The 20,949-nt window shown below is 49.0% G+C and overlaps 1 protein-coding gene across 5 annotated transcripts in view; it reads left to right on the forward strand.

Annotated features, from left to right (window-relative positions):
- hdlbpb (high density lipoprotein binding protein b) overlaps positions 1-20,949 on the forward strand; it is a 180,824-nt gene that overhangs the window by 17,189 nt on the left and 142,686 nt on the right. For all 5 annotated transcript variants that reach the window (XM_085977349.1, XM_085977348.1, XM_085977352.1 and 2 more), the window contains 5 exons: positions 4,640-4,721; positions 5,623-5,735; positions 6,921-7,069; positions 15,821-16,036; positions 18,359-18,565. In XM_085977349.1, coding sequence (XP_085833475.1) covers positions 5,660-5,735; positions 6,921-7,069; positions 15,821-16,036; positions 18,359-18,565 — 648 coding nt within the window. In that variant the 5' untranslated portion in view covers positions 4,640-4,721; positions 5,623-5,659. The remainder of the gene's footprint in view (positions 1-4,639; positions 4,722-5,622; positions 5,736-6,920; positions 7,070-15,820; positions 16,037-18,358; positions 18,566-20,949) is intronic.

Raw genomic sequence — 20,949 nt, forward strand, 5'->3', positions numbered from 1 at the left:
AATCTTAACTACCCTCTGAAATGGCCCAGCGAGCCACTCCGTTGTTCAATTAGGGATGCGCAATAACTGCTGGTGTTGCCAGCGACGCCCACATCCCGTGAAAGAATAAAAATAAAACTTCCAGCAGGGGTTATGTGGGAAGCGTTAGGAGTTGGGAATTCTGGTTGTATTTCTCCACTCCTCCACGCCCCCCCCCCCCCCCCCAGCCCCAACCAATGCACTAAGAAAGAACTTGCCTTTCACAACCTCAGGATGCCCCACAGCGCTTTACAACCAGTACAGCGTAGTCGCTGTTGTAATGTGGGAAACGCGGCAGCCGATTTTTTGTGCACAGCAAGCTCCCACAAACAGCAGTGTGATAATGACCAGATCATCTGTTTTGGTGATGTTGGGTGAGGGATAAATATTGGCCCCAGGACAGCGGGGAGAACTCCCCCCTGCTCTTCTTCGAAGACCATGGGGTCTTTTGCGTCGCACCCCGAGAGGTGTAACGTCTCACCCGAAAGACGGCACCTCTGACAGTGCAGCGCTCCCTTTGTACTGCCCTGGGAGTGTCAGCCTGGACTCTGTTAAGGGTATTTGCAGTGCCACGGCCGAGACCAACCACCTCAGCGCAGACTGGGAGTGGAACCCGGGTAAACTCTGCTCTGTGTGGCTCGGCTACACACTGGATAAACTCGCCAAGCCTTTGGGGAGCTATAAATTTGCGTTTGCCAAAAAAAGCAATGAAGAGACTGACGTAAGAAAACTACTAGGCACTTGGTCTAAGCGTTAAACAAAGCTTTAATCAACTGTTTTACAGCATGGAGGTCTAGCTGTGTCCTTCACTAGTTCCTGTTAACAATGTCCTGCGCAAGCTGGGCCCGTGCCTGAGTATTTATACTCTCCCTGGACAGCGCCACCCGCAGGCCGCTCAGTATTATTTCATAAGTCTTTCTTTCATGAATGACTGATTCATGTCAGAGACTTTTGAATAAAAATGATCTCTTTTGTCAAACGTGCCTTCAGAAACAGGCAGCTCAATGGCAAATGGATTTATGGTGGAGAATAGAGGGTACTTGATTATGGCACAGCGTGTGTTCTCTCACGTTATTACGAGGACCAAACTCACCGAAGAGTTTCCACTTAAAAAAAAGTTTAATTAACCAGAGTGCCAACAGACCAGTCTTTACTTAAAATGCTAAACGGCTTCATGGAGTGAAATATTAGCTGGGGCTTGAAGCGTATCTAATTAAACGTTCTCTACATTAAGATACTTCCAAGCCTCCAATGTATTCCTCATGTCCCATCTGTACCTTTTGAATTACTTTCCAATAATTCCCCAACCGCAGCCCTCGCTAACGCTCATCTCACCTCCTTCATATTAGAAAGCTGTCGCCGAGGGCCACTCCCACCTTCAGCGGCAGTGCTGTAAAGTAGCGGAGGTGCTGTTACGGCCTCCCGAGAGGCCAGAAGCCTCCCCTAGAAGCAGCTGCAGAAGAGAGAGGATGAAAGAAAAACTTGCATTTCTCTAACGCTTTGCATAACCTCAGAGCGTTCCCAAAGTACCTTACAGCCAATACACTTTTTAAAGTGGAGTCACTGTTGTAATGTAGGAGACGCGGCAGCCAATCTGCGCACAGCAAGCTCCCACAAACGGCAGCGAGATAAATGACCAGATCGTCTGTTTCTTAATGATGTTGGTTCAGGGATAAATAGTGGCCACAGGACACCAGGCACGCCCCTGCTCTTCTTTGAAATATGGGATCTTTTACATCCGACCGAAGAGGGCAGACCGGGCCTCGGTTTAACATCTCGTCCAAAAGATGGCACCTCCGGCAGTGCAGCGCTCCCTCTGCGCTGCCCTGGGAGCGTCGACCTGGATTTTGTTCTCAAGTCTCGTTGAGTACAGACTGCTGTTCCAAGTAATGACAGGCTTCGGGTCTGTAATCTGAATCTAAAGGATCTGATGTTTAATTCAGCGCTACCTTTTGAGCAAGCATCGATCTTTCTTTAGCCCAAGGTGTGTGAACTCCCAAGGTGGATTCCATCAGAATGTATATTATATTAAAAATTCGAAATCAATTTGTCTAAAATGATAAGCTTTTTAACACAAAACCCACTGGGTTATAATAATCTGCTGGGCTTTCTTTATGGAACATGTCCTCTCATTTATCTACGTGTTGTTTGAGAGTACTCATCACAGTTTAGATATCCTGCTTCAGAGTGTCGGAGGCATGTAACAAAAAATCTGGAAGAAAGACAGGCATTTCACGCTGTTTCTTTCTGACCTGGAGCCAGAAATTTCTGTCTCACAAAAGAGCAATTTAACTCTGATTGACCTCTGGCTGTCTGTGTGTGTCCGTGCACGAGTATATATGTGTACGTGCACGCGTGTGTCTGCATATGCGCGTGTGCGCATGTATATATGTGTGTCTGCGTATGTGCGTGTTGTGCATGTGTGTACGTGTGTGTGTGTGTCTGCGTATATGCGTGTGGTAGTGTGGTGCATTTGTGCGCGCGCATGTCTGTGAGTGTGCATGTGTGTATAGTTAGACCAGTGTTTTATAAAAAAGAACTGGCGGCTAAGTAACTTTAATATCATCTCCCGCTCCTAATGCCTCGTGATTTGCAGGCCTGCTCCTGTCCCTGCTGTTGTGTCAGCTGTTTCCCCCCCCCCCCCTCTCCTACATTTACCATCTCCAGTCTTTCTGAGCTGCAGTGTGATGAGGTCACAGAGACACAGCTGTAAATAGAATGATGTAATAATAACCCTGCTTGTCACGCGTGATGTCATAAGTGTATGACTGAGCGAGCTTTAGGAGAAGATTTGCTCGATGAAAACCTTGGGTGACCTAGACAATTCATGGTTAGTACCCTTTGCCTAGCTCTCTTTATTTTTGTCTCACGCTTCTCGGCCCCGAAGACCGACGGTTCTCAGAATGAATACATTTCCCACAGGCCCGGACCACCTCGGTCAAGTGGCTCTTTCCTCGCGTCCGCCAGCTGGCGTAGGCGCTCCGTTTAGGCCGCCGGAGGCCCTCGCAGCCGAGCTCAGCCCTGTGCCTAACCTGCTTGTCCATCCGGTGACCCAGACTTTGCAGCAGAGCTCAGTAGATAGTGATCAGGATCGGTGGGGGTGGGGTAGGAGGGAGGGCATCTGCCCACCCAGGAGACCAGGTGGTGTTCCTCTCCTGCTGTGGATGCAGCTGCCTTGGGATGAGCCACTCGACACGGACTGAATTCCAACCAGTGTCCCAAGGGTAGTGGAAACCTGGAATGGGCTGTGGATGCTGCTGCGGGACAATCGGAGCTTTCAAGGCTCAAGATGAGATGGATAGACTTCTGTTGGGCAAGGGTATTCAGGGCTACGGAACCAAGGTAGGTAGACGGAGTTAAGGTACAGATCAGCCATGATCTCATTGAATGGCGGAACAGGCTTGAGGGGCTGAATGGCCTCCTCCTGTTCCTATGAGATCGATAGGCTCGCTACCACATGGAGTGGTTGGGGCGAATAGCTTAGATGCACTTAAGGGAAAACTCGATCAGTGCTTGAAGGAGAAAGGAATAGTAGGATGATGCTGATAGGGTGAGATGTAGTAGGACGGGGGAGACTCAGTTGGAGCATAAACGCCGGGATAGAAGAGTTGGGCTGACTGGCCTGTTTCTGTGCTGTAAAATTTGATGTAATTTTGGTTAGGTAAGGGTATCGAGGGATATGAGCTAAGGCGGGTAAATGGATTAGAGGTAGAGATCAGCCATGATCTAAGTGAATGGCAGAGCAGGCTCGAGGGGCTGAATGGCCTCCTCCTGTTCCTATGTTCCTGCTCCATCTGGTTATGAACCACGCCTTTAGCAACTGATTAGGCCCTAGTCTGCTGTTGGGCACCTGCAGGAGTTGCACAGGGTGGCGCTGACAGAGAAACCTTAACGTGGTGAAGGCAAACAGACCATGCCTTCCGGAGCAAATGTTGCCATCCGTATCCTGTTCACCGGCGTTGTTCACCGGCTGCGCAACGCCTCATATCCTGCACTGGTGGCATGTCATCTGGCTGGACAAGTTCACGGCAACGATTTGAGGTGCCGAGCCTTTCCCGAAAGTCGAACACCGCTTCAATCCGCTACAGAGGCATCTGTCTATTGTTAATGCTGCATACAGGAAACTTTGTGCTATCCGGCACCGACGGGACCGAGCTGTTGCCGTCCCATCAAAACTGCCGGACAAACCAGCGCTAATGTTGAAACATATGGAGATTTTGAGCTCCGTATCTGGCAACAAACCCTGTTGCTTAGCAACAGCTTCTAAACAGTCGGCCGTAGCTTGCAAGCGTCTCTGTAGCTTAGCAACAGCTTCAGCGAGACCTTGCAGAGCCTGACTGGTGAAAAAAAAGCAACGAAAAGAAAAAAAAACCTAACGAAACGGCTCCTGATTTTTGCCGGTGGCTCGAGCATTCCGGACAGTTAACCTCCGGATAAACCAAAGTTTCCTGTAAATGGAGGTGGTTGTTGTTGTCGTGCGGTGGCTTCCCGAACAGCTTAGTTCTGTGATTTTGATGCTGTTGCTGCAGTAACGTTTAATATATCCACGCGGCCGTGTTTTTTTTAGCGAGGAGCCGAAGAGTTGTGATACTAAACCCACCTGCTTTTCCTTTCCCTTCAGGACCAAAGACATAAAGTCACACTGAAGCGACACCGGTAGCCTTGTTCAGGACGGACTTATCTGGCTTTAGACCATTTTGCAGGTGAGTTTAGTTAGGCTACATGGGCGAATTAAAACAAATAGGATGCACGGAGAGTTGCAAGGGGTACAGGTACAGATACAGAAATCACTTTAAAAAAAAGATAAATAAGACTATTAAAAAAGAAACCATGCACCAGGGTTCATTTCTACAGGGATAGAATTGAAAAGCCGAGAAGTTATGCTAAACTTGTATCGAACCTTGGTTAGACCACACTTGGAGTACTGTGAACAGTTCTGGTCTCCGTATTGCAATAAGGATATAGAGGCACGGGGGAAGGTGCAACAAAAGATTCACAACGATGACACCAGGACTGAGAGGTTGTACCTGTCAGGAAAGATTGAACCAGACTGGGGCTCTTTTCTCTAGAAAAGAGAAGGCTGAGGGATGACCTGATAGAGGTCTTTAAACTTAGGAAGTTCGATAGGGTAGACGTAGAGAAAATGTTTGCACTCGTGGGAGAGACCAGAACTAGGGGTCTTAAATATAAGATAGTCACTAATAAATCAAATGAGGAATTCAGGAGAAACTTCTTTACCTGGAGAGTGGTGAGAATGTGGAACTCGCTACCACAGGGACTGGTTGAGGTGAATAGCATAGATGCATTTAAGGGGAAGCTAGATAAGTACATGAGGGAGAAAGGAATAGAAGGATATGCTGATGGGCTATGAAGAGGAGGTGGCAGGAGGCTCGTGTGGAGCATAAACACCGGCATAGACCAGTTGGGCCGAATGGCCTGTTTCTATGCTGTAGATTCTGTGTAATTCGATGTAATATGTGAAAGCCATGTCCTTCCCTCCCCGTGGCGCAGGGCTCCAGCACGTTGCGTGGCGGTGCTACCGCTCCCGATGGTGCAGTCTTGGTGAGCCGATGCTGACGGCGCCATCTTTAATTGTCATTTCAGTGGAATATCGGAATCTGTCAAACCTGGGTTTGGAACCATGAGCTCGGTAGCTGTGCTTACACCAGAGAGCTTTGCTGAACATCGCAGCGGCTTAGGAGACCAGGAGACCAGAGGTCAGTGTGATGGCTGCAGTCTTTAGCAAGACCATGAGAAAGGTTGATACCTGAGCTATAGCATAGTGACTTTTCCATTGTCTGACACTCTGTAAATGGTGCAGCAAACGTGTGAGCCTGAAGATCTTGTAGGCCCTACATTACTGGCAGCCCCTTTGACCTGGTGGTAAAGGCACTAAGCCTTTCACGACCTCAGGACATCCCAAAGCGGGTGGGGCGGGGGGGAGTATCTGTATTGTGGTGCATCGCAGTTGTGTGGGTCGGGCTGGATGGGCCAGTGGGTCTTTTCCTGTCCGCCATTGTCGTAAAAGACTTGCATTTATATAGCGCCTTTTACGACCTCAGGATGTCCCAAAGTGCTTTACAGCCAATGAAGTACTTTTAAAGTGAGTAATGATCCAGAGACATGAGTTCAAAACCCACCAGGGGCAGCTGGGGAATTTAAATTCAGTTCATTAAATAAATCTGGAATAAAAAAGCCAATATCAGCAATGATGATCATTGTCATAAAAACCCATCTAGTTCACTAATGCCCTTTAGGGAAGGAAATCTGCCGTCCTTACCCGGTCTGGCCTACATGTGACTCCAGACCCACAGCAATGTGGTTTACTGTTAACTGCCCTCTGAAATGGCCTAGCAAGCCACTCAGTTGTATACAGGAAACTCTTTATTATCCGGCACCGACGGGACCGGCGTGGTGCCGGTTTATCAAAAAGTCCGGATTACAGAGAGTTATAGTTAAAAGGTACGAGAGCTCCGTTCACAGCAACAAAAACAAGGCTTCCCTGTTGCTTAGCAACAGCTGCAAGAAGCCCGACCACAGACCAAGCGTCCCTGTTGCTTAGCAACAAGTGCAGAAACCCCCGGTTACACGGCCACAGATCCAGGAACGGCCACTAATATGAAGAAAAACTTACCTGAACCTACTCCTGAATTTTGCCGGTTCACCGAGATTTCCGGTTGTTTGGGTGCCGGTAAATCGAGAGTTTCCTGTACCAAGAGCAGTTAGGGATGGGCAATGAATGCTGGCCTTGCCAGTGACGCCCACATCCCGTGAATAAATCAAAAAAATATTTGAAATAGTTCCCCCCCCCCACCCCTCCACACATACTTACCTTCCCCTTTAAATGCAGCATATTTGCACTACTCATGGATTTTCTGTTGTTGTTGCCCATGTGTTTGCAGGTGGAGTACCTGAGGATGAAGCTTACATCCCCACTTACCTGGAGGCTTTCCCTCCCCTCCCTGAGAAGAGCGCGCCCGGGGACAAGTCCGGTGAACCAGTTGGAGCGTGGAGCAAAATCCGACCAATCAAATCCTCAGTAATCACCCAGGTATGCGAACACTGTCTGTAGTGTATACGGAACATGAATAGATCCAAGAATCTATTGAAGAAAGACTTGTATTTCTATACCGCCTTTCATGACCTCAGGACGTCCCAAAGCGCTTCACAGCCAACGAACTACTTTCTTTTTTAACTGTTGTAATGTAGGAAATGTAGCAGCCAATTTGTGCACAGCAAGGTCCCACAAACAGCAATGAGGTAATGACTAGATCGTCTTTTTTTATATTGGTTGAGGGCTAAATATTGGCCAGGACACTGGGGAGAACTCCCCTGCTCTTTTACGTCTGCCTGAGAGGGAAGACAGGTTCTCGGTTTAACATCTCATCCAATAGACGGCATCCCCGACAGTGCAGCACTCCCTCAGTACAGGAAACTTTCGTTTATCCGGAGGTTAAATGTCCGGAAAGCTCTATCTACCGGCAAAATTCAGGAGTCGGTTCAGATAATTTTTTTTCTTTTCGTTGCTTCTTTTCTCCAGTCCTGGCTCTGCAAGCGTCTCTCTAGCTAAGCAACAGCTTCAGCTAGACGCTTGCAAGCTGCGCCGACTGTTTTGAAGCTGTTGCTAAGCAACAGGGTTTGTTGCTTCACACGGAGCTCTGAGCTCCGTATGTTTTAACATTAGCGCTGGTTTCTACAGCAGTTTTGATCTAACGGCACCAGCTCGGTCCCGTCGGTGCCGGATACCAGAAAGTTTCCTGTACTGCACTTGAGTGTCAGCCTAGATTTTTCTGCTCAAGTCTCTGGAGTGGGACTACGAACCCACAACCTTATGACTCAGGGGCAAGAGTGCGACCCACTGAGTCACGGCTGACTCTTTTAAGGGCACGTTAATACGCACAGCACCAAAACAGCCCTAAACAAAGCCACAAGAGATATCGGGGGGAAAATTTCGGTTGATTAGCGCCTTAAGAGGGCGCGGCGATGTTTGCGCCGCTCGCGAAATTGACCAGACATTTTGCGGGGGCGCTAAACACTACTGCCGCAATCTCCTGCGCCCGCAGATCGTGACATCAGTCGAGCGTGCAATGCCCTGGTAGCGCCCCGGACCGGATATTGAGTGGCGCCCCCTGCCTTTCTGCCTGCCGCTAGCAACGTCAGGTAGAGGGGAACGTTTTGCAGTCAGGAAGGGACTGGGGGAGCGCTATTTAAAGGCGACCGCTTCCTGCCTTTTTTTGTCAGCGACATTTTTGCACCACACATTCTGAGAGAGAGAGACTTCTGGAGAGATTCAACGCTGTGTGAAGGAGTTTTGGATACTGAGCAGCACTTTGTAGGTTCATTTTGATTTGACCTTCCTTGCATCGATTTAGAAGAGACTAAGGGGGCTGCACTCTGAGCTCTTTCCCTGGGCCTCTCCATTGTTCTTTCCAGCAGATTTGATGTACAGGTCTCTCCAGGCCGAGATTCAAGGCTGCAATGAGCAGGGTGTGGATGGAGAGCAAGTTCGACCCTCCCCTTTAAGAACTGGCCCGCGCCAGTGTGTCTGTGTTCCATTGCTGACTGACATCACAGGAGCTTCGCCAGCGCTCTGAGGTAGCGCCTCGCTCCTCGGCCTTTGCGCCTTAAGAGATGTGTGTAGCACCTGATTTAGCGCTCAAATCACCTCCAGGGGCGATAGAAACATAGAAGATAGGAGCGGAGTAGGCCATTCGGCCCCTCGAGCCTGCTCCGCCATTCAATGCGATCATGGCTGATCATCCAAATTCAGTACCCGTCCCTGCTTTCTCCCCATATCCCCTGATCCCTTTAGCCTTGAGAAATATATCCAACTCCTTCTTGAATATATTTAATGAATTGGCCTCTACTGCCTTCTGTGGTAGAGAATTCCACAGGTTCACCACTCTCTGGGTGAAGAAATTCCTCCTCATTTCTGTCCTAAATGGCCTACCCCTTATCCTTAGACTGTGACCCCTGGTTCTGGACTCCCCGACCATCGGGAACATCCTTCCAGCATCTAGTCTGTCTAGTCCTGTTAGAATTTTCTAAGTTTCGATGAGATCCCCTCTCATTCTTCGAAACTCCAGCGAGTATAAGCCCAATCGATCCAATTTCTCCTCATATGTCATTCCTGCCATCCCAGGTATCAGCCTGGTGAATCTTCGCTGAACTCCCTCCATGGCAAGAACATCGTTCCTCAGATAAGGCGACCAAAACTGCACACAATACTCAAGGTGTGGTCTCACCAAGGCCCTGTACAACTGCAGCAAGACATCCTTGTTCCTGTACTCAAACCTTCTCGCTACGAAGGCCAACATACCATTTGCCTTCTTAACCGCCTGCTGCACCTGCATGCTTACCTTCAGCGACTGGTGCACAAGGACACCCAGGTCTCGTTGCACTTCCCCTTCTCCCAATCTATTGCCATTCAGATATAAGCCAAGTTTGCAGTTGGAGGTGATAATTAGCGCCAGGTGCTAAACTTTGCGCCCGGCCGATAATTGCAGCCCAAGCGGGGCGGTACCGAATTTCCCCCACATTCTCTTTGACTACGATCATGGTGCATCGTCCTCCTCAACCTCTCTGCAGACACAGTTGACCACACCAGCTTCCTCCAATGCCACTCGTCTGTTGTCCATCTCGGTGGGACTGCCCTCACTTGGTTCCACCCTTACCTATCCGACTGTAACCAAAGCATCTCCAGCAATGGTTTCCCTTGCCGCCCCTGCACCTCCAGTGCTCCGCGCGGATCTACTCTTCGACCCTTTTTTCTTCCTCGTCTTCGGATGTGGCCTCAGCTTCCACATGTGAACTGACGACACCCAGTCTCCACCACCTCTCTTGACCCCTCCATCGCCTCTGTATTGCCAGACTGCCAGTCCGATGACCGGTCCTGGATGAGCCGCACGTCAGATGTCACATTTTGTTACAGTGCAAAACAATCAAGGAAAAAAAAAAGCAAGTGGTGATCTGAAATTTAGAAGCAGCTATAACTGGACTCTGACGGAGCTCAGCAGTTTCGAAGTAGCTAGTTCTAAGTGACTTTTGAAGGACAGGCCAGACTCGCAGCTAAACATCACAACTGTGCTCTGGACCCCAGTCCGAGGCTGCGGCAGATCCGCTAGTGAGGACTGCGGGATGACGTGGATAGCTATTCACCGGCGGATGTGCGCATCCCAGTGAAGGTTGGAAATTGTGAGTTGCTGTTCGGGAAAAAAGCAACTCGTCCATTCTCAGACTAAGACTGACACATCCTGTTTCTTGCTTTATTAGTGTTCCAGGATTGCCAGGGTTTGCATGAACCTTCCCGTAACAAACAGGAAAACCTGTTCATTGTAGAAATTCAGTGCTGACAGTGACTCATTTCCCCTGACCATTTGTGCATCAGTAGTTTGACTGATAACGGTCGTCGGTGAGGTGAAACAGAGACTGAGTATTCACTTCCCTTAAAGGAGTCAGTATTAGAATTGCTCGACATGTTCTTCTAGCACCACCAGTCTTAATGTTTTAGAATCTACTTTTACCTTTCCTCCACAACCATTGTGTCAAGAACTTTTGATTGCTCCACTGAAGATTCCTCTCTTGCTCCTCCTTAGACCTACATTGGCTCCCGGTCCGGCAACGCTTCGATTTTCAAATTCTCATCCTTGTTTTCAGATTCCCTCCATGGCTTTGCCCTCCTCTCCCTATCTCTGTAATCTCCTCCAGCCCTCCGAGATCTCTGCGTTCCTCCACTTCTGACCCCCTGAGCATCCCTGATTTTAATCGCTCCGCCACTGGTGGCCGTGCCTTCAGCTGCCTAGGTCTTAAGCTCTGGAATCCCCTCCGTACACTGCTCTGCCTCTCTATCTCTCTTTCCTCCTTTAAGAGGCTCCTTAAAACCTACCTCTTTGACCAAACTCTGCCCTAATATCTCCTTATGTGGCTCCGTGTCATATTTTGTTTGATAACTGCTCCTGTGCAGCGCTTTGGGACGTTTTAACTACGTTAAAGGCACCATATACAGGAAACTTTGTGATATCCGGCACCGACGGGACCGGCGTGTTGCCAATCTATCAAAACTGCCGGACATACAAAGTTAATGTTGAAGCATACGGAGGTTTTCATCTCCGTATCTGACAACAAACACTGTTGCTTAGCAACAGCTTCTAAAGAGTCGGCTGCAGCTGCAAGCGTCTCTAGCCGAAGCTGTTGCTATAGCTACAGACCTTGCAGTGGCTGACTGGGGGAAAAAAAAGAACGAGATCTAAAAAAACTTACAGGAAACGGCTCCTGATTTTTGCCGTTAGATCGAGTACTCCGGACATACAACCTCCGGATAAACCAAAGTTTCCTGTAAATACCAGTTGTTGTTGTTCCCAATGTGGTGTCCTATGCAATCTGACTCCACTCTGCAACCTTACTGTATTGAAATAAAAAAGAAAGGTTTGCATTTCTACAGCGCCTTGCACAACCTCAGGATGTCCCAAAGCACTTTACAGCCAATGAAGCACTTTTTGGCGTGTAGTCACTGTTGTAATGTAGGAAATGTGGCAGCCAATTTGCGCACAGCAAGCTCCCACAAACAGCAATGTGATAATAACCAGATAACCTGTTTTCAGGTGTTGGCTGAGGGACAACTATAGGCCTAGGACACCAGGGAGAACTCCCCTGCTCTTCTTCGGGGTGTAGTGCGTCTGTGGACCATAGTTACAGGCTATCAGACTGTAGTGTCTTGGTGAAGAGAGCTTGGAGATACCTGTCAGTGCTCATGGACTGGATTCCACATAGGGGTATGCTCGTGTAATGATTATGGTAGTGGGCTACCAACCCAGAGATTGTGAGTTCAGATCCTACCATGGCACAGGGTAATACTGAAATCAATAAATCTGGTCATTTGTGGGCTGGCACTGGGGCAAAAAGACCATGAATGCTGCTGGATTGTTTTGTTTTATTCATTCATGGGATGATGGTCGTCGCTGCCCATCCCTAATTGCCCTTGAGAAGGAGGTGGTGAGCCGCCTTCTTGAACCGCTGCAGTCCGTGTGGTGAAGGTGCTCCCACAGTGCCGTCAGGGAGGGAGTTCCAAGATTTTGACCCAGCGACGATGAAGGAACGGCCGCTATATCTCCAAGCCAGGATGGTGCGTGACTTGGAGGGGAACTTGGAGGTGGTGGTGTTCCCGTGCGCCTGTTGCCCTTGTCCTTCTAGGTGGTTGAGGTCGCGGGTTTGGGAGGTGCTGCTGAAGAAGCCTTGGCGAGTTGCTGCAGTGCATCTTGTAGACGGTACACACTGCAGCCACGGTGCGCCAGTGATGGAGGGAGTGAATGTTTAAGGTGGTTGATCGGCTGCCAATTGTTGTTCACCAGTGTCCTTCAGAGTAGTATCTGACTCAGAGATGATGGTGTTCCCTCAACATTGCCGCTCTTGTCGTTCTTGATTGTAGATGAAACAGGAAGTGAAGCGCTGTTGAAGTAACCAGGGTGAGTTGCTGCAGTGCACCTTGTAGATAATGCAAACGCATTGTACCGGTGGCGGAGGGGGGTGAATATTGAGTTCAGGGGGCAAGGGCACCAATCGAATGAACTGTGCTCTGTCATGGATGCTGTTGAACCACATTAGTGTTGTGGCCCCGTAACCTATCCAGGCTAGTGGTGAGTATTCCATCACCCTCCTGACCAGCCTTGTAGATGGTGGACAGGTTTTGAGGGAGTCAGGAGGTGAGGCACTCGTTGCAGAGTACCTGTGCTCTTACCTGCTCTTGTAGGCATGGTGTTGATATGCCTGGGCTAATTCAGCTTCTGGTCAATGGTGACCCTCTTAAGCTGTTGATGGTGTTACTGTCGAAGGTCAGAACATACCCAGGGAAAGAAAAGGAAGAAAAACTTTAATAGTGCCTTTCACAACCCCAGGACGTCCATAAGTGCTTTACAGCCAAAGAAGTACTTTTGAAGGGTAGTCACTGTTGTAATGTAGGCAACGCGGCAGCCAATTTGCGCACAGCAAGCTCCCACAAACAGCAATGTGATAACTCCCCTGCTCTTCTTCGGAAAAGTGCCATGGGATCTTTTACAACCACCTGAGAGAGTAGACGGAGCCTCGGTTTAACGTCTCATCCCTCAGTACTGCACTGGGAGTGTCAGCTGACATCTTTGTGCTCAAGTCTCTGGAGCGGGACTCGAACCCACAACCTTCTGACTCAGAGGCGAGAGAGTGCGAGCCACGGCCGACACAGCTATAAATGATGTTAATTCAAAGAGGGTGGGGTAGCCTAATGGTTATGGTACTGGGCCAGCAACCCAGCAGACCATGGGCTTCCCAAGTGGCCTAGCAAGCCACCCAGTTGTAAGCAGTCGCTACAAAGATCAATAAGAAGAAAATCAGAGCAAACTATTGACAATGACCAGGCCTTGTATCAAGATTAGAATTAGGCAGCTAATCCTCACTAATCCTCACAGAGACTTGAGCACTTAAGGCTAAGCTGACACTCCGGCGCAGTGCTGCACTGTCGGAGGTGCCGTCTTTCGGATGAGACGTTAAACCCAGGCTGCCCCCTCAGGTGGACGTAAAAGATCCCACGGCCACTATTTCGAAGAAGAGCAGGGGAGGAGTTCTCCCCGGTGTCCTGGGGCCGGTATTTATCCCTCAACCAACACAACAAAAACAGATTATCTGGTCGTTATCACATTGCTGTTTATGGGACCTTGCTGTGCGCGGATTGGCTGCCGCATTTCCCACATTACAACAGCGACTGCACTTCAAGTAGCTGTAAAAGCGCTTTGAGGCATCCAGTGATGGTGAAAGGTGCTGTGGAAAACCAAGTCTTTCTTTCAATTTAATAATAGATTCTAGCATTTTCCCGACGACTATTGTCAGGCGAACTGGTCTGTCGTACCCCGGGCTGACACTCCAGTGCAGTACTGAGGGAGTGCCGCATTGTCGGAGGCACCGTTTTTCAGATGAGACGTTAAACCGAGACCCCGTCTGCTCTCTCTCTAGGTGGGCGTAGACGATCCCCAGGGGCACTTTCGAAGAAGAGCCGGCGAGTCATTCTTGGGATGTGGGCATCACCGGCAAGGCTGGTATGCATTGCCCATCCCTGGTGGTTCTGGAAAGGTGGTGGTGGGACCTTCCTTTGTGAACCACAGCAGTTGTTTGATATGACCGAGTGGCTCACTCGGCCGTTTCAGAGGGAGCAGTTAAGAGTCAATCTCATTATTTTGAAGGGGAAATATCCCCGGTGTCCTGGGCCAATATTTATCCCTCAACCAACATAACAAAACAGATTTATCACATTCCTGTTTGTGGGACCTTGCTGTGCGCAAATTGGCTGCCGTGTTTCTCACATTACAACAGTGACTACACCCCAAAAAGTACTTCATTGGCTGTAAAGATTTTGAGACGTCTGGTGGCCAGGAAAGGCGCTATAGAAATCCAAGTCTTTCTTTCTTGCTTTCTTGCATTGGTGTGGGTCTGGAGTCACATATCGGCCAGACCGGGTAATGACTGCAGATTTCCTTCCCTAAAGGACAATAGTTGAGTTTTTACGACAATCCGACAGCTTCCTGGTCACTTTTACAGAGAGCAGCTTTTTGTTTCCAGATTTTCCTGTCATGATGGGATTTGAACTCACGTTCTCTGGATTATTAGTCCCGACCAATGTTCCCTGTAATTTTCTTTTGGGTGCGCAGGCCCTTTAACTGGCTGCGCGGCCTGTTCACCTTTTCGCACATGCGCGGTTATTTACATTGAAAAGTCCGTGAGCGGCCTGCGCTGGACCTCCGGGTGCTTAACGGGAATATTGGTCTCGACCTCTGGCTTACTACTATAGTAACATGACCACCGTACAAAGATGGGAGGGAAAGCAGTGAGTGAGGAGGACATAAAAAACCTGCAAAAGGACATAGACAGGCTAAGTGAGTGGGCAGACATTTGGCAGATGGAATATAATGTTGGAAAGTGTGAGGTTATGCACTTTGGCAGAAAAAATCAAAGAGCAAGTTACTATCTAAATGGAAAGAAACTGCAAAGTGCTACAGTACAAAGGGATCTGGGGGTCCTGGTGCATAAAACACAGAAGGTTAGTATGCAGGTACAGCAGGTGATCAGGAAGGCCAATGGAATCTTGGCTTTTATTGCAAGGGGGATGGAGTATAAAAGCAGGGAAGTCTTGCTGCAGTTATACAGGGTACTGGTGAGGCCACACCTGGAATATTGCGTACAGTTTTGGTTTCCATATTTAAGAAAAGATATACTTGCTCTCGAGGTAGTTCAGAGAAGGTTCACTCGGTTGATTCTGGAGATGAGGGGGTTGACTTATGAGGAAAGGTTGAGTAGGTTGGGCCTCTACTCATTGGAATTCAGAAGAATGAGAGGCGATCTTATCGAAACATGTAAGATTGTGAGGGGGATTGATCGGGTGGATGCGGTGAGGATGTTTCCACTGATGGGTGAGACTAGAACTAGGGGGCATAATCTTAGAATAAGGGGCTGTCCTTTCAAAACTGAGATGAGGAGAAACTTCTTCACTCAGAGGGTAGTAAATCTATGGAATTTGCTACCCGAGAGAGCTGTGGAAGCTGCGACATTAAATAAATTTAAAATGGAGATAGACAGTTTCCTAGCTGATAAGGGAATTAGGGGTTACGGGGAGCGGGCAGGGAAGTGGACGTGAGTCTAGGTTCGGATCAGCCATGATCCTATTGAATGGCGGAGCAGGCCCGAGGGGCTGTATGGCCTACTCCTGCTCCTACTTCTTATGTTCTTATGTACCCAGGCAAGACGACAGGCATTACACGTCTTTCTGTTTCTCTTCTCTGCCCAGGTGTTTCACGTCCCTCTGGAGGAGCGCAGGTACAAGGACAACAGTCAGTTTGGCGAAGGCGAGGAGGCGAAGGTGTGCCTGGACATCATGCAGAAGACGGGAGCCCACATTGAGCTCTCGCTGGCCAAAGATCAGGGCCTGTCCATCATGGTGACCGGCAAACTCGACTCTGTCATGAAGGCAAGGAAGGAAATCGTGGCTCGGCTTCAGACCCAGGTCAGTGGTCATGATCAGAACGGCGCTGTCCGAAACATAACAAATAGGAGCAGGAGTCGGCCATTCGGCCCCTCGAGCCTGCTCCGCCATTCAATAAGATCATGGCTGATCTTCGAGCTCAACTCCACCTTCCCGCCCGATTCCCTTAGCCCTCGATTCCCCTAGAGTCCAAAAATCTATCAATCTCAGCCTTGAATATACTCAATGATTCAGCACCCACAGCCCTCTGGGGCAGAGAATTCCAAAGATTCACAACCCTCTGAGTGAAGACATTTCTCATCTCGGTATTAAATGGCCGACCCCTTATCCTGAGACTATGCCCCCTATTTCTAGACTCCCCAGCCCGGGGGAACAGCCTCTCAGCGCCTACCCTGTCAATCCACCCTCAGTGTTTCAATGAGATCACCTCTTCTAAACTCCAGAGAGTAGAGGTGTAATCTGTTGGGGAGAGGGTGGTTAAGTTTCTCCAGTCCTGTTTGAATACCCTGCGGCGTCCCCCCCCCACAATTCATGATCAGCGGTAAAATCGTTAGCCCTTGTAATTGTCTCCTTAAACTGCTGTGTCTTGCAATCACTCTCCCCACTCCCCTTGGAGAGGGTGCAGCGCTGATACCAGAGCTAAAAGGGTCAAATTATGAGGACAGATTGCATAGACTAGTCTTGTGTTCCTGTGACTATTGAAGATTAAGGGGTGATCTAATTGAGCTGCTTAAGATGATTAAACGAGTTGAGGGGGTGGATAGAGAGAAACTATTTCCTCTGGTGTGGGGGGAGTCCAGAACAAGGGGGCGTAACCTTAAAATTAGAGCCAGGCCGTTCATGGAGTGATGTCAGAAAGCACTTCTTCACACAAAGGGTGGTGGAAATCTGGAACTCTTCCCCAAAAAGCTGTTGCGGCTGGGGGTCAATTGGAAATTTCAAAACTGAGATTGATAGAGTTTTTGTGAGGCAAGGGTATTGAGGGTTACGGAACACATAAACACTGTGGCTACAAGAGCAGGTCAGAGGCTGGGTATCCTGCAGCGAGTGTCTCACCTCCTGACTCCCCAAAGCCTTTCCACCATCTACAAGGCACAAGTTAGGAGTGGGATGGAATACTCTCCACTTGCCTGGATGAGTGCAGCACCAATATCACTCAAGAAGCTCGACACCATCCAGGACAAAGCAGCCCACTTGATTGGCACCCCATCCACCACCTTAAACATCCACTCCCTCCACCACCGGCGCACCGTGTCTGCAGTGTGTACCATCTACAAGATGCACTGCAGCAACTCGCCAAGGCTTCTTCGACAGCACCTCCCAAACCCATGACCTCCACCACCTAGAAGGACAAGGGCAGCAGGCGCATGGGGACATCATCACCTTCCAAGTTCCCCTCCAAGTCACACACCATCCTGACTTGGAAATATATCGGCCGTTCCTTCATCGCCGCTGGGTCAAAATCCTGGAACTCCCTCCCTAACAGCACTGTGGGAGTTCCTTTACTGCACGGACTGCAGCGGTTCAAGAAGGCGGCTCACCGCCACCTTCTCAAGGGCAACTGGGGATGGGCAATAAATGCTGGTCTTGTCAGCAACGCCCACATCCCAGGAACGAATAAAAAAAACCAAGGCGGCTAGATGGAGTTAAGGTACAGATCAGCCATGAGCTAATTGAATAGCGAAACAGGCTCGAGGGGCTGAATGGCCTACTCACGTTCATATATTCCTAAACGCCTCAAGGCCTACCTCTCTGACATGCCTTCAGCATCTCCCCTAAATCTTGTACTGTCTCAGTGTCAAACCCCTTGAGCCAGTTTGTCACATGAAAGCTTCCATATTAGTGCAGATTACCATTAGATTTAGCAGATGTAACATTGCGGCCAACATAATGCGCTCTTGCACGAACGCTGATGTGTCAGTTTGGCTCAGTGCTACCAACTGAGCTATGGCTGACACCCATATACCATTTGTACATAAACAATTCCTGAACAACTTGTCACAATTTTTTGTCAGGTTTTTATGTCAACATTTCAAATTTAGAATGAAAATCATGTATGTAAACAGTTGCCTGTAACAATGTAGTTGCAGACTGTGGCCAATAGGTGGCGCTGCATAGTGATTTCCCCCCTCCCACCGCCCCCCCCCCCCCCCCGAAATCTCTTTCCCAAACTCTTGCCATCCCGTATGTAACGGAAAAACTTACATACGCAAACCGACCGTGGGCACCGCGGTCTTGAAAAAATAAGTGAAATGATTTGCAAACCTTGTCTGCCAGCACTCTCTTCCACGGGGAGCATTTAGCCGGCGTTCCTTGCTTCACCGGGCTCTTTAACTCTCTTAGGCTTCAGCTACTGTCACCATCCCGAAAGAACACCATCGGTTTGTCATCGGCAAGAACGGGGAGAAGCTGCAGGAGCTAGAACTGAAGACGGCGACGAAAATTAACATCCCTCGCCCCGACGACCCCAGCAACCAGATCAAAATCACGGGGACAAAGGAGGGCATCGAGAAGTCCCGGCACGAGATCCTGCTGATCTCTGCAGAACAGGTACGGCCGTCTGCCCTTCCTGCCAAAACACACAATGGTTCATATGATAGCAAAATACTGCAGATGCTGGAAATCCGAAATAACAACAGAAATTGCTGGAAAAACTCAGCAGGTCAGGCAACATCCGTGGAGAGAAATTTGAGTTGACGTTTCGGGTCGAAACCCTTTTTCAAAACTGGACTGAAAATAAAATAGATCGAAGGCAGGGCTGCGATCGAACAAAAGAAGTAAAAGAGACAATAAAAGGTATTCGAAACCAGACGAGATGGTAATAGGCCAGAGGAGACAAAAGACGGCTGAGATTAGGTGTGAAGTGTACTGGCAGGATAGGAGACAGCTGCCAGGTGGGAGAGAGAAACAAAAGGAAAGGGGGGGGGGGGGGGGGGGGGAAAGGAAGACCCAAAACAAAGGGGTGGAAAATATTAGAAGTAAAAAAGTAATAGGGGCCGAGGTTATGATGTGAAATCGAGTTCAACAATTTCAGATCATAACCTCGGCCCCTATTACTTTTTTACTTCTAATTTTTTCCACCCCTTTGTTTTGGGTCTTCCTTTCCCCCCCCCCCCACCCCCGCCTTTCCTTTTGTTTCTCTCTCCCACATGGCAGCTGTCTCCTATCCTGCCAGTACACTTCACACCTAATCTCAGCTGTCTTTTGTCTCCTCTGGCCTATTACCATCTCGTCTGGTTTCGAATACCTTTTATTGTCTCTGTTACTTCTTTTGTTCGATCGCAGCCCTGCCTTCGATCTATTTTCTTTTCTTTCCAGTTTTGAAGAAGGGTTTCGACCCGAAACGTCAACTCAAATTTCTCTCCACGGATGTTGCCTGACCTGCTGAGTTTTTCCAGCATTTTCTGTTGTTATTACACAATGGTTCATGTCTGCCGTGGCCCCTTCCTAGATCTTTCATAGACTGAAATCGTGCTACCTATCTCTCAGGGCAGTGCTGAGGGAGCGCGGCGCTGTCGGAGGTGCCGTCTCTCGGATGAGACGTTAAACCCCAGGCCCCGTCTGCCCTCCCAGGTGGACGTATAAGATCCCACGGCCACTATGTCGAAGAAGAGTAGGGATGCAGTGATGATGTAGAAGATCAGAGAAGCTTGTCACAAAAGCAGAGTGGTTGCACCACATCTAGACTTCAGGAAGGATATATTGGCCTTGGAGGGAGAGCAGCGCAGATTCACCAGAATGATACTCGGGGGCTAAAAGGGTTAGAATACGAGGACAGGTTGCACAGACTGGGCTTGTCTTCCCTCGAGTATAGAAGATTAAGGGGTGATCTGATTGAGGTGTATAAGATGATTAAAGAATTCGATAGGGTAGATAGAGAAACTATTTCCTCTGGTGGGGGGACAAGGGGGCGTAACCTTAAAATTAGAGCCAGGCCGTTCAGGGGTGATGTCAGGAAGCACTTCTTCACACAAAGGGTAGTGGAAATCTGTAACTCCCCTCCCTCAAAAAGCTGTTGAGGCTGGGGATCAATTGAAAATTGCAAGTCTGAGATTCATAGATTTTTGATGGGCAAGGGTATTAAGGGTTATGGAACCAAGGGGGAGGAAGATGGAGTTAAGATACAGATCAGCCACGATTTATTTCAATGGCGGAACATGCTCGAGGGGCTGAGGGGCTGTTCCTGTTCCTACAATCCCAATGCAGAGATGCTGAGACCAGTTGCAGTGGTCCCCACTCTATTCTGGTAGCTTGGCACTGACTGGGATTGAGCCTGGGGTAGTTTGGCTCCGTTCAACTTGGACAGCATCTTCAATACAGGAAACTTTGGTTTATCCGGAGGTTAACTGTCCGGAATGCTCGAGCCACCGGCAAAAATCAGGAGCCGTTTGGTTAGGTTTTTTTTCTTTTCGTTGGTTTTTTTTCAGCAGTCAGGCTCTGCAAGGTCTCGCTGAAGCTGTTGCTAAGCTACAGAGATGCTTGCAAGGTACAGCCGACTGTTCAGAAGCTGTTGCTAAGCAACAGGGTTTGTTGCCAGATACGGAGCTCAAAATCTCTGTATGTTTCAACATTAGCGCTGGTTTGTCCGGCACTTTTGATGGGACGGCAACAGCTCGGTCCCGTCGCTGCCGGATAGCACAAAGTTTCCTGAATCACAGAATCACAGAAACCCCACAGTGCAGATAGAGGCCATTTCGGCCCATCGAGCCTGCACCGACACATATCCCACCCGATCCCTGTAACCCCTGCACCAACACATATCCCACCCTATCCCCGTAACCTCACGTATTTAATCCCCCTAACACTAAGGGTCAATTTATCATAGCCAATCAACCTAACCTGTACTCCCTTGATTATCTGTATCTTATCTCCCGTTTATTTAAAAAGAAAGATTGCAATTTAAATCCTGAGCGATGACAGCATCGTTGGAGGTG

The sequence above is a fragment of the Somniosus microcephalus genome, unplaced genomic scaffold (assembly GCF_052327205.1).
Source record: "Somniosus microcephalus isolate GS21.2 unplaced genomic scaffold, FLI_Smic_1.0 unresolved_chr4, whole genome shotgun sequence".
NCBI lineage: Eukaryota > Metazoa > Chordata > Chondrichthyes > Squaliformes > Somniosidae > Somniosus > Somniosus microcephalus.